This window comes from Mastomys coucha, unplaced genomic scaffold, assembly GCF_008632895.1.
Source record: "Mastomys coucha isolate ucsf_1 unplaced genomic scaffold, UCSF_Mcou_1 pScaffold15, whole genome shotgun sequence".
In the NCBI taxonomy this organism is placed as follows: Eukaryota; Metazoa; Chordata; class Mammalia; order Rodentia; family Muridae; genus Mastomys; species Mastomys coucha.
In genome coordinates, this window is record NW_022196897.1 from 143,807,467 (window position 1) to 143,821,414 (window position 13,948).

At 45.8% G+C, this 13,948-nt stretch overlaps 1 protein-coding gene across 1 annotated transcript in view; it reads left to right on the forward strand.

Moving 5' to 3' along the window:
- Window positions 1-13,948, forward strand: part of Ctnnbl1 (catenin beta like 1) — a 114,744-nt gene that overhangs the window by 53,974 nt on the left and 46,822 nt on the right. Inside the window, exon 9 of the mRNA XM_031372569.1 lies at window positions 4,742-4,923. Coding sequence (XP_031228429.1) covers window positions 4,742-4,923 — 182 coding nt within the window. The remainder of the gene's footprint in view (window positions 1-4,741; window positions 4,924-13,948) is intronic.

A 13,948-nucleotide genomic window follows, 5' to 3' on the forward strand; every position in this document is an offset into this window, starting at 1 on the left:
CCCAGCCATTGGCCATAACACCAGCAGATAGGCCCCAGCCAGCCCCAGCCATTGGCCATGGCACCAGCTTGTGGAGGCTGGTGTTCACATTGGTGCAGGCATGATCGACAACCCGATGAACCCAGACAAGACTAAGATAAACTACTTGTCCTCCAGTAGAATAAATATTTCAAATAAAGTCAACCCAAGAAAGTCAGGCCAAACAGCTATTGATTGCTAAAAGCCTGAACTTGAGCCCAATGAATATTCCAAAGTTCACCTCCGTGCAGCTTGCCTAAATGGTGATCAATATGCAATTACTGCCCCCTTTAAACGTGTCCTAGGCTGCTGTGCTGCCTACCCAAAGAAGGGCTTTGCTTTTAAAGTCTTTTGTTTCTTAAATTTGCTTAGGCAGGAAAAAGAGAGCCTTGGCTCAGCCAGGCTCCTTTGCCTTTAGTGTTTCAGGCAATCCTGTGTCGTTTGTGAAATGGTTTCAGTGTATGCTCAACAGAAGCCGAAGGTGCCCTGGTCAGCAGTCATCGCTCATTTCAGGAGGCCTTTTCCTGGTGGCTAACCAATGAGCATTTGTAGCTCTGTTTCCTAATTTCTGCCCGCATGATTATCTGCCCTAGCCATAACCTCTATAAATCCCAGCTTGTAAAGCTGGGTTCAGAAGTCCAACCTCAGCAAGAACAAGAATGTTATTTGTGTAGCCTTCTACTAGACTTTCATCTTAAGACAGAAAGTTCTTCCCAGTGGACATCAAACCTTGTTTGCCTCCTCCTGATGTTTAAACTTTCATATTTCTCTTAAATAGGCCTTTTTTATGCCTCCCTGCCCTCCTGCTGCAGTCAGGCCTCTTTTTATATCCCATTTACTCTATTGCCATAGTCCCTGAGCGGTCCTCCCTGCCCTCTTCTTTCTGCTTCTGGACTAAGTCCTTGAAGTGTGCCCCTTTGAGTGCCCACCTTCTCAGTAACTGGATGGTGCCAGGCTTTCCTCGCAGCACAGCAGGGGCCTAGTGTGAGCACATTTGCACACACTAACCTGATCAGCTTCATTTCCACATGGCATTCCCCAGCTCTACCACCAGTGCCACTACCACTCACCCCTCTGTTACAGGCGTGCTCTGCCCTGTGACCCCTCACCGGCTCCTAGGTGAAGCTGCTCTTCCTTCCTCTTAACTTCTTGAACATAATTCCCATTACTATGTCCTTTAAAACTGTTTTTACTATCCTTGCCTCAAGTCCCTTAAAAATAAGAGACCTCTGGTTTCCAATAGCCAGGACAGTGTGTGAGCAGACCTGAGTTCTCCCAAAGCCTTCCTCCTGTCTTCAGACTCGGTGGTTGGGTTGAAGGTCATCTCTGAGTAGCTGGGTTGTTATCTGTGCTGAGGAGGGTGGAGGTAGGAATAGTCATCGCACATCCTGAACACCTTCCTGTCCCCTGGCTTTCTTGCAGAGTGTAAGCTGTAGGGTACAGTGACAGGTTCCATGTTTGACAGGAAAGGTATCCAGCAGGTATTGTGAAGGACCAAACGCAGGGCTACTTTTCCTGATCACTTCCTCACATTCATTTGGTCTCTCCAGATGGATTCGGCTTTTTGGAGCACAATCCATGTCTTTGTGTCTACCACAGTGCTGAATAAGTGCTCAGTAAACACATGCACTTGGGCGGTTGAATCACCATCTGTACCCAGTTACGAAAGAATTGATTAGAGTGTTAAAGAAAATCATATAAGATTTTAAGAAATTATGCTTCTGTTACTTTTAGATCTTTTAGCTCTTAAAAGTCTCCAAAGCTCCATATACTGAAGTTTTGGTTGCCAGCCTGCAGAGCTGTTGGGAAATAGTGGCACCATAATGAGGTGTCATGGGAAAGAGTGAGGTCAGTGAGGAAGTATATTCTTTAAGATGGACTTCAGGACCACCCCCACCTGCATCCCGACCACCCCAAGGTGAACAACCCCATTGCCACACAGCCCCATTGTGGCATGCTGTGCTATGTGGAGCCAGGTAAGCACAGAGTAGAACCTCAGAAACAGGCAAGTTGAACCTTTCTTCTTTGTAAGTTGTCTTCGGTATTTTTGTCACAAACTCCCTAGAGAAATCTACAAAGTACTGGCGGTTGACAGGATTCCTGAGACCCTAAGCCTCAAGGGTGACATCACCTTTGGTTTGGTTTGGTTTTTCCTTAAAAGTCACTGAACTTTTCTAATTTTACAAAGTACATGTTCACTGTTGGAAAATGAAAGGCACTAAGAAGTGGGAAAGGGAATACAAAGATGTAGAAAAAGAACTTATGAAGTGTCCAGCACAGTTCCATGATAACACCACACCTCATGGTCAGTGAGTGGATGCTTCCCAGCCATGGTCAGCAGCAAGATCAAATGTCTTCTTAGGCACTGAACTGGTGGTTCCAGACCCAGCCGTTGAGCAATGCTGGAAAATAAAAGACATCCAGGCTAGGAAGGAAAAAGCAGAGTTATTTGTTTGCAAACGACACGAAGTTACCCTGTGGATCCTGTTAGTGCAGCTATTAAAACTAATAAAGAAGTTAATGATTAGTATAGAAAATTAATTGTATTTCATCGAGATAGGCTGTCACAGTGTAGCTGCAGCTGACCTGTAACTTCCTATGTAGTCCAAACTGGCCACAGCTCACAGATATCTGCATCCTGAGTGCAGGGGTTAAAGGAGTGTGTCACATTGCTCCCTACAAGAAGCATAAACTTTAAGTCAACTCACTGTGGTGCTATGTACCTATAATCTCAGCCCTTGAGAAGTGGAGGCAGCAAGATTAGGAGTTTGAGCCCAACCTGGGCTACATGAAGCCCTGTCTCAAAAAAGAAAGGAGCATCAGTTATAAACTCCCACATATGAATAATACTGGGGCAGTCCCATGCTCTTCTGAGAAAAGACGAAGCTGGGCCTTATCTCACATTCAAACTTAACTCAGGAAGATCAGAGGCCTAACAGTAAGAAGTCTGAGAAGAAAATACAGGGTAAACATTTATGACATTGAATGCAGTAATGGTTCCCCAGGTATGACAGCAAAAGACAAAATTAGATACATTGAACTCTATCAAAATTTGAAGGTTTTATTCTTCAAATGATACTATTAAGAAAGTAAGCAGAGGGCTGGAAAGCTCAGCTGTTAAAGGTTAAAGTTCACAACCAAAACATCAAGAAAGTAAGGAGAATATTTGGCAGGATGAGGAAATGATTTTATCATTTATCTGTTGAGGGACTTCAGAATATAAGAAAACAAATGTTTAGAACACAATGATAAAGAGCACTTGCTTACCATGTTTAAAAGTGAACAAAGCTTCTACCTGGGCGTTTCTCCAAAGATAATCTACAAATGTCCAAGCCCACTAAATGCTCGGCTCTATTAGTTATCAGAAATGTAAATCAGAAGCACAATGATAGCCTCAGTGGGAACAGGCGCTTCCACCAAGTCTTACAGCACGAGTGTGATCTCTGGAATCGACAGGATGGAAGTGGAGAACTGACTCCCACACGTACTGTGGTGTGTGTGCTTCCCCAGCAGATACTCAACCGAGACAGCATTGTTACATCCGCTAGGATAATTAGAATCCCAAGGCAAAAGTTTTCAAGGTGTGGAGAAAGTGGATCCTTGTCACTGATTTGAAATGTCATGTCCCACTGTGGAGAGCAGGCTAGTGGATAAGCATAGTTACCCTTGTAACCAGCAACCTTCTCCTAACACAAATGTACTTAAGAAAAAGGAGGTCTCGTGTCCCCTTGAAGTTTTATATATGCATATTTACAGTAGCATTATTTATAATAGAAATTATATATACACTTATATACAAATCAACATATAGATAACTATACAATGAACTAGCCACCATTAAAGAGGCAAATGGGGCTGGGCAGTGGTGGAACATGCCTTTAATCCCAGCACTTAGGAGGCAGAGGCAGAGGCAGGTGGATTTCTTAGTTCGAGGCCAGCCTGGTCTACTGAGTGAGTTCCAGGACAGCCAGGGCTATACAGAGAAACCCTGTCTTGAAAAAATAAAAAAAAAGGGGGGGTGAGGGGTAGGGGGGTGGGAGGAGAATGGACCATTGTCAAGCTAGAACATGGTTTAGCCCTGAAAACATGACCCCAAGTCACAGAGACCATGTGTAATATCATTTGCTTGAAATCCCTTGAGTAGGTGAGTCTGTAGACACAACACAGAGTGTGGCTGCTGGGAGCTCAGGAGCCAGGGAATGGCGACGAGGAACCGTCAAAGGATGGGTGGTTTTCTCACAGGCTGGTGGAAACGCTCTGTGGTTGGTTGTGGGATGGTTACGTGTATGTGAACACACTGATACCACTGAGTTGTACATTCTCAGAGGACAAATCAAGTGATGTGGTTTGTATCTAGTAAAGCTGTTGTGGGAAGGGGGCTGCTAAGCCATCGCCCCTCAGTCTGATCTGCTTCTCTAGTCTTGCGATGCGCTTTCCACAGAATTGTCGTGACACTTGTGGGAATTTGAACGTCACCATTTGCAACCTTAAGATGTTATTCTTGGGTGGGTAAGAATTTATTCTTCCTATTTCAGATTCTCCTATCAATATATATGGTATTCTGCTTAGATATTTCATAATGTAAACACTGTCTCAATTTTTCTGGTTTTTTTGGGGGGATTTTTTTTCCTAGTAGAATGAGTACACACACACACACACACACACACACACACACACACACACACACTGATATTGCTTCTTATGGAATGCCTTTTGTTTGTAGGGAGAAGAAGATCTCCCGGAGTAGCGCCCTGAAGGTGCTAGACCATGCCATGATTGGGCCTGAAGGCACAGACAACTGCCACAAGTTTGTTGACATTCTTGGCTTACGGACCATCTTTCCACTCTTCATGAAGTCTCCCCGGAAGATCAAGAAGGTGGGAACCACAGAGAAGGAGCATGAAGGTAGGGTTCACTGTAGGGACCTCTGGGAGAGGTGGATGGGTCATGCTGAGGGAGAGCACTTGCTTGTGTCTGTCTCCTATCAGAGACTAAGGGTGACCAGTGACCTTTGTGGGTCCTGTTCTGTGTTTGCTTGAATCCTGGAGGTTCCACTCCCTCTGGCCTATGTGGGCATGTGAGAAGGCTTTGTGTTCTTCCCGGTAATTTGCGGTGAGATGTCTCTCTGATGGAAGACCCTTTTGAAAAGAGTAATGAGGTGGCACCACATGTCACCTCCGGAGTGGTGCTTTCATGTATTTCTGTATTAAAGTATGATTCAGCCAACATCAGGAATTGCCGGAATAAACTATTTACAGCCCAGGTTCCCCTTTTTATGTTTCTTCTCCCTGATGGAGCATACTCCTAGCAAAATGCCGCTGTGAATTGTGAGGCCGTAACCAGAGTAGTTACCGCCAGGCCAGCGTCTTCCTGGTATTGTCTGGTGGCCTGCAGCATCCCTCCCCCAATAAATAGCTGCAGTGCAGTCTGGAAGGCTGGCGATTTATGGGCATTGACAGCTCTGCTGGAGGCTAGCAGACACTTGCACCCGAGAATTTACATGGTTCGATGGCTATTTTAAAGTGCAGGAGAGTGCAAAGAGACAGGAAGCAGTGCGTGGGGATGAGGAAGGGAACCTGAGCTGCTAGGGAAACTCTGGATCTATCAGGAGGCACCGTGTCCTATGCTTTGGGTGACTTTCCTTAGTGATTGGTAGAGTTGGCCTAGACACCTGCCATATCTGTTGTGCCCCTCCCCCTCCTGTCTGTGTCTCAAGTAGGCCTGGCTCTGTCTCCCCAAACTTGAAGATCATTTGAGTGATCATATGAACTCTCTAGAGGCATTACTCAGACTGAAACCAAGTTAGGGACCTCATCTGATTCCCGTCGGATATTGACCAAGCTAGCTGTAACCGAGTTAACCCTGCTGCCAGCCCTTTTCTTTCTCTGTGGAACTGAGCTGGAAGAGGCCCTGGGAGGAGAAATGAGGGCCTGACTAATCTAGACAGGGTGGTGGCAGCCTCTGTTCACTGCTGCCAAGTTCCGCTCAAGCCATGGTCCTCGCAGTCTCATTTAGGCCTCACCGCCAGTGGAGAAGATGGTGGTCCTTGCTTATTCTTAAAATCAGCTCACACAGGGGCCAGTGTGTGAATTCTTGTGTGTTTATGTGGATATATGTATGTGCATATGTGTGTGTGCATACATAGGGAGATCAGAGAACTTCAGATGTTGCACCTTGGCACTGTCTACTTTGTTTCTTAAGACAGAGACCTTCTTTGGGGCTCACTAATTTGCTAAGCCAGTGTGGCCAGCAGGCCCCAGGGATCCTCTTATCTCTGTCACCCCAGTACAAGTACCACTGATTTCACTTGGGTTCTAGGGATAAACTCGGGTCCTCGTGCTTGCAAGGCAGGCACTTTACCTACTGAGCCATCTCTTCCTACCCATAGCTGGCCCCACCCAGACCCTTGGTCTGAAATCCGAGGGAGTGAGATTAGTGATGTCTAAAAGCTGTGATGTCTGTGCCGTCAGCTTCGAAGGTCTGAGCCCTAGTTGCCAAAACTGCTTCATAAGCCGACAACTCTTCACACTGCTGTGTCCAACCTGCTGGCTTCTACTGAGAGACTGTACACTGCTTTGAGCATGCGTGGAGAGAGGTTGAAGGAAAACAGCCCTGAGCCGCTCTTGTTCATGTGTAGGGACCTGAGAAGAGGAAGTGACAGATTCAGCGAGCAGCTGTTTTCCTGCTGAAAAATGTGCCCGGTGGCGTGCTAGTGACAGAACATTGCCTTTAGAGTGCCCACATTAGGAATTTGATAACATTATATTAGTGGGGGCAATGACTTGGGAAGACAGCTCCTAGAAGGCATGTTGGGCTATAATGGCTGGCGAGGATAAGCTGTGCATCCTGCACACAGCAGCACCCAGAAGAAGTAGAAGGAAGGTCCAAGGACAAAGCACCACCCTGCCTTCTGCCACTCTCCAGCTGCTGCATCCTGGCACACTGTCCCATAAACTTTGAATGGCAGGAGGACTAGATATAGCACATCACGCCAGGTTTCTTTACCCTGCCTTGTCCCCTGCGTAAGCCCTGTGCTCTGATTGCTGTCCATGCCCTTCTGATGCAAGTGTGCCAGGTCTGTGGGCCACAGCAGAGCTGCTTGTGACCAGGTTCCTCTCAGGCTTCCATCCAACCCCTTCCACTGCTGTACGACTTAGCACTCATCGACTGGCCTGGCTAGCAGCTAGTCATCCCTAGGTGGATGTCTCTTTCTCAGGGAAGAATAGGCACCCTGCACTCAGACAGGCCCTCTAATTAATGCATCTTGCTTCCAGGACTGGGTCCCCTAACTCTTGACATTAAAGAATCAGTGTGCTTCTCATCTCTGGTCCACTGCTTAGCCTGGTGCTTGATGTGTATTAAGTGCACAATAAGTGTTTGGTGGCTGCTAAAGTTAACACCTCCCCTGGAAGACTTCATTGAGGTCAGGCATAGGCTTGAGCCCCTCCCCATCTTGCTAAAGGCATATAGCTGACTGTAGTTCACACTGACGATTGTCAGTGATGTATGCCTTGAATAAGGCTCTTTCATCCAGGTTTTTCTGAAGTAGAAGTAAGACCTCTGCTAGGCACACTGGATTCTGTCACACTGGGTTAGAGATGGTAGTATCTGTACCTTCAGGGGCCCTGTATGCACAGAGCTTCATCATAATAGGTAAGACCTGTCCAGGACAAGCTTCTTGTGGTGCTCAGATTCCTAATTAATCATCATGGAAAGGGAGTGTACTGGCTGGTTTTGTGTGTCAGCTTGACACAAGCTGGAGTTATCACAGAGAAAAGAGTTTCAGTTGGGGAAATACCTCCATGAGATCCAGCTGTGGGGCATTTTCTCAATTAGTGATCAAGGGGGTGGGGGTGGGGGCTTGTGGGTGGTGCCATCCCTGGGCTGGTAGTTTTGGGTTCAATAAGAGAGAAGGCTGAGCAAGCCAGGGGAAGCAAGCCAGTAAGGAACATCCCTCCATAGCCTCTGCATCAGCTCCTGCTTCCTGACCTGCTTGAGTTCCAGTCCTAACTTCCTTTGGTGATGAACAACAACATGGAAGTGTAAGGTGAATAAACCCTTTCCTCCTCAACTTGCTTCTTGGTCATGATGTTTGTGCAGGAATAGAAACCCTAAGACAAGGAGTTAGTTCCCCAGTCTGGAAACTCCTAGAACTCTCCCTTTTCTTTCTTAGCAAGTTTTGGGTTTGTCTCACATCCTGGTTGCCTTAAGTCCATTCTGGTACAGTCTCAGCCCTGTCACCTCAGGACCTGCCCCACGTAACTGCAGTGGCTCACCACTAATCATGTGCGATCTTGGGCACATTCCTGAATTCTCTCTCTGAGTGTCAGCTGCCCCGTGTATAAAATAGTGGGGCTAGAATCACCCACTCTGGCCATGTATAAGGGCCAAATGGAAGGACAGACGTAGTACAACTGCTGCTCTTCGTCTGAGGGGTGGTTCCGCCAACTGTGGATTAAGAATGTAGAACATACCAACTGTCGGTAGTGAGCATGTGCAGACTCTCTTGTGTCAGTCATTCATCAAACAATGTAGCTTTCTCATACAGCTTTTACATTGCAATAGGTATTATGGTGATCTAGAGATGATTGATTGATTGATTGGTTGGTTGGTTGGTTGGTTGATTGATTGATTGACTTGAGACAAGCACCCTTGGCTGGCTTGGATCTGTTGTGAGATCAGGCTAGCCATGAACTCACAGCGTCATGTACTGTGGCTTGACGATTTAAAGAATATGAAAGGCTGTTTCTGGATTATATGCAAGTATTGTGCCATTTTTATTTAAGGGACTTCGGCAGCTGCATCTTTTGGTATCTATGCCAGGCCCTGGGCCTTATTCTCTCTCAGATACTGAGGGGTGGCTTCTTTTTTTTTTTTTTTTTTTTTTTTTTTTAGATTTATTTATTTATTCCAAGTAAGTACACTGGTAGCTGTCTTCAGACACTCCAGAAGAGGGAGTCAGATCTCGGTGCTGGTGGTTGTGAGCCACCATGTGGTTGCTGGGATTTGAACTCAGGACCTTCAGAAGAGCAGTCAGTGCTCTTAACTGATGAGCCATCTCTCCAGCCCAAGGGGTGGCTTCTTATGGCTATCATAGACCTTACAATTAAATAATCAGCTTTGAAAAGTGTTAATTTTGTGTCATAACAATATTTGTAGCAGTTTTGTATATCTGTGCCTTGGCCACACAACCCAGCTCTTTCTAGAAGTCATGGGGCGAGCTTGACAATGGGACGGCTGTATGTATGCATGTTTGTGTGTATGCAGATGCATGGAGAGGCCAGAGTCAATGTCTCCATCGCTCTCCACCCAATTTTTTAAGATAGTCTTCCACTGATCCAAGAGTTCACCTATTCGGCCAGAGTGGCTGGTTCTAGGAATCTTCCCGTTCCTGCCTCATCATCACTGGGATTATAGGCAAGCACCACATACTTGCTTGGCTTTTGACATGACTGTTTGGCAAGCACTTTACCAAATGAGTCTATCTCCCTGGGCCCTAGGAGAGCTCCTTCTTGGTGGAGAGGTCATGCTGAATATCGGGGTGTCATAAACCAGCTTATGACCCCTCAGCCTATAGGAGGGTTAAGGAAAAGAGCTTCTAGACTCCAGACTCTAGAGAGAAGGGGAAACAAAACTGCCCTTAGAACCTCAAACGGCTGGTAATTGGTTCCTCTTTTGTGAGTCTGGGTGGAGAAGGAAAAGAATTATTGTAATTGAAATCCATTCAGGTTTGCATAATAAAACCTTCAGAAATAGATCTGGGGAGGCACTTAGTGTGGGGGATGGGTCAGAAAGAACCACTTGCCCTTGGGTGCAGTAATATGACTGGCTGCCTCCTTGGATTTATAAAGAATTTCACAGTGTGTATTGTCTCCTTGGTTTTAACTACTTCAGCATAGGCAGGAAGGATAAAAGAACTGGGATCCAGAAATGGCATCTGACCTTTACTTCCCAGCTCTCTTTTAAATTCTTATTAAAATAGGCCCAATTTTCCTTGTATTGCCTCATTAGGTAGGTGAGTTATTGAGTTTGTAGCCGTTCTAGTTAATTGCGCTGTTTTAACATGGTTCCCCTGGAGGCTGTTAAGAGCTTTGAGGGGGTGAGCTCCCAAGCAGTGTAGGTGTACGGCATGCTTGCTGGCCATGTGCATGCATTTCCACCTTATCCACAGTGACAGTGGTTGATAGCAGGTCAGCACTTTGAAGACGACTTTTCTGTTGTCAGTGAAGGGTTTTAAGTGATTCTAGTCAACTCCACATGTCAGGAAACATGTTGATGCTCCAGGCCTCCTGAACTTCTAACACAACAAAAGAACAGGCCAGGCTCCCACGACACTCCTCAGATCCTGCCAGGGTCAGAACAGAAAGGGCATGGCTTCTCTGCAGTCAGACATAAGGGGACTTTGGACAGCCCAGAGGTAAAGGAAACAGTGTTAGACTCCTGGTGACGCATGATGGCATCCTGTCCTTTTGTGCAAACTTTGGATGGGATTAATACTGTAGTTAAACAGGGTAGAGACCTTAGCTTATGGCAGGCTTGTATGCCAGGCTTGCAGAGTCTGTCTGCTCTTCCCAGGCTGTCTCCACGTTCCCTGCTTCTGCCTTCCCTTCAGCCTTACTGCTCACTTTGGTCAGGTGTCAGTCACTTGCACCACTGGCCTGGGTGCTCCCCTCAAGGCTTTGACCTCCACTTGTCCCTGGCTCCCAGATCTTGAATTTCTTCTGTCTCCCAAGGCCTGGTTGGCACAGCTAATCACTAACAGATATACCCACTTATTCAGCAGGCCTGTTCCTTCCCCGATTTGGGGCTCTGTTCCTGCTGCCCACAGGGGCCCAGTGCTCTACCTGCAGCCACTGCAGAGCTAGCATCCCATGCTTACTTCTACGATTCCCCATGTGTACTTTGTTTCTAATCTGTGAATTCTACCTCATAAAAGTCTCCATCAGCTCTCTCTGTTGCATTGGCTGCCTGTGTGACCTCAGTAAACTTCTCTGCAGTCCTAATATCTGGCTCCTTGAACCCAGTTCTTGAGCCCTCTCTGTCTCAAAGGCTGTAAATGAGTCAGAACTCCCAGCCTTTAGCAAACTTTTAGTTTTAGGAAAGGTGAAAATAGCCAAGGGGGTAAAGTTGGTTAGGCAGGTATTAGTCACAGAATTCCATTAGCAATTACAAAGACCTTCCAGACAAGAGGGCCTCATTGTTAAAGATAACAGAGCAAGGGCCTTAGAGAAGAGGAAGGTGGAAGGGAGAGGACAAGGACCAAGTGCAAGGCCAGGACATCCCACTGTACAGCATCCACAGGAAGGCTTCTACTCATCTGATTTTGAGCCTTCCAAGCAGCCTGTCCGAGTCAGTCATTTCCTCTTCTAAAGGTTTAGAGACCTTGAGCCTCGATGACATCACCGCCAGGTTGTACAGTGGGTCAGTCACTAAGGAGGACTCAGACTGCCTCCACTCTGATCCCAAGTCTCAGTATTTCCTCCCATGAGCCGGAGCTGCCTTGCCCATTTGTTTTGCTGGGTTGGTTACATGAGTTCTTAATCAGAAAACTCACTTCATTACAAGTCGTCGTCATGGTGGAAGCGATTCTTGTTTAGCTCTTTTTCATTTTGAATGTAAACCATCCCCACCACAGCCTTATATGTTGAAAGTCTGGTCCCTAGCTGATGAGGCTGTTTAGGAAATGTGAGGATGTGGGACCCCACCTGACTGGAGAAGTCTCTGGAGCTGTGACTAAACTTGTGTGGGGCTAAACTTGTTTCCTGTCTCTCTCCTCCTGGCTACTTCCCTGCTGCCCTGAGGTGAGCAGCCTTCCTTAGCATAGTCCAGAAGTGGATCCCACCAGGTGGGACAAAATCTGGTACCATGAGCCAGAATGCCTGCTTGTCTCCTTGAATTGTTTGTCCCAGCCTCAAAAAGTCTAGTGTCATCCTTTCAAATCTCAGATTGTGAAGACTAAAAGACAGTGACATGGTGGAAGTGTGATTGCCATATGCTTGGTACAGGATAGGTGTTGAATGCATGCTGGGTGAGCCGATAAATGAGTTTATGTAGCACCGCATGGTATATGTTGGCCGGATTTCAAAGCGTGACTGAATCTGTATTTCTTAACCATGCATGAGGTTTCTACTCCAAGAAGTTGCTCAGTAATAGTCCACACAGATTTGTTCCTTAGTCTCTTAAGAACAAGTATTATATTCGCCTTTCTGAGTTATGGAAGGACTAAACTAACTAACATATTAATATGAAATTATTAATTCCATATTATTAATGGAATTACTAATTAAAGTTATTAATATTAATACATGTTCTTTTATGGTGGGTCATTACATAACAGTGACCCCAGGCATCACTCCTGCATAAGTGTTGTATTAGGGCAGAGGTACTTAAATGTTTCTATTCAAGAAATTTTTATGTAACCCTGGGTATAATAGTACGTAAAATATAGGTATAGAAAGTCAACATTCGGGGCTGGAGAGATGGCATTCAGTTAAGAACACTTGCTGCTCTTAGAGAGGACCAGGGTTTGGTTCCCATCATCTGTATCACCAGGTAGCTAAGAGCTGACTGAAAGTCAGGCTTCAAAACATCTGACACCCTTCATGGGTACTGTGTGCCCATGTACACACACACACTCATACACTATCCACATGTGCTGCATGCCCCATGCGCGCACACACACACACACACACACACACACAGAAAAATAAATTGATAAATGTCAGCGTTCACTGATAATCATAAATAAAGTTACTTTAAAATAATTTTGGTATATATAGTTTTATCACTTATTAAAGATAAAACACATTTGTATACTAGTGGATGTACAGTTTGTCTGAATATTTGATATAGAGCATTTTCAGAGATGTCTCTCAGAGTTTAGGTTTGATAATCACTAATGCTGAAAATACCATTTCCATGAAAATACGCAGAAGAATATTTAGAAAATCTTGGGAATTCTCTCCTAATCCCAAACCAAAATTCACTTAATGACCTTTTATGAAACTCAAGTCAGCAATTCAAATGGCAATATCAAACATTCTAACACAAAACAATCAAACGATACACTAAGTCACCAAAAACATGGACACTGAGGAGTGACAGTAGGAAAATATTAAATAAGTCTTTGTTTTCCATAATTAAACCATTATGTTTCCATACAAGCAGAAAGCTTAGTGTGTGCAGTAAAAGCACTGGCTCATAGCTCACAGTAGTCTCAAATCTGCACCAAGGCATCCTACCTAGGCTGAATTGTCTGGTATGAAGATGCAAAGTGCTCATAGGTATGTTCAGAGGTACAGCTGCTGTGATGTCACACACAGGACACAAGTCATGCCAGACACACCTCAGACTCATTCCTTGTTTGGGTTTGATTTTGACTTTTTGGTCATTCAGAAGCACACAGAGTACTGAACACCCCCCCACACACACAACCCCCTCCCACACACACCCGTTTCATTAGTGGTGCTGCTGCTTCGAGGATGGCTTCTCGTTCACGTTCCTCTGCTTCTAGGATCTCAGTAGTTAAAGTACGTGCCTGACAAAGACTTCACTGGTTTCTTGAGCCTGCTGGTCTTGGAGCCGGGCTGTATGTATGTCAGTCCTGTGTGGAACATCAGACAAAAGCCTTCCCAGAGAGGACTTACCAGGAAGCCCCAGGAGCCCACTTTTCCACAGAAGCCATGCCAGAGCTTGCAAACTCAGCTCCTCTCTTCCCAAGCTTAAACAAGTTAGTTGTTGGCAAGGGAACAGTGAGAAGGAGGTGTGATGACATTGGGCGTGTACTGATGGACCCTTGATGCAGAACACAGATAAGACAGGCAAGACGCCTTGCTGCTGCTTTGTGTTGTGTTTGAAAACCTTGTAACCAAACACTTTCTAGAGCGATTTCCTTTCACTCCCTCCAGCTGCTTGTCTCAACACCCCACCT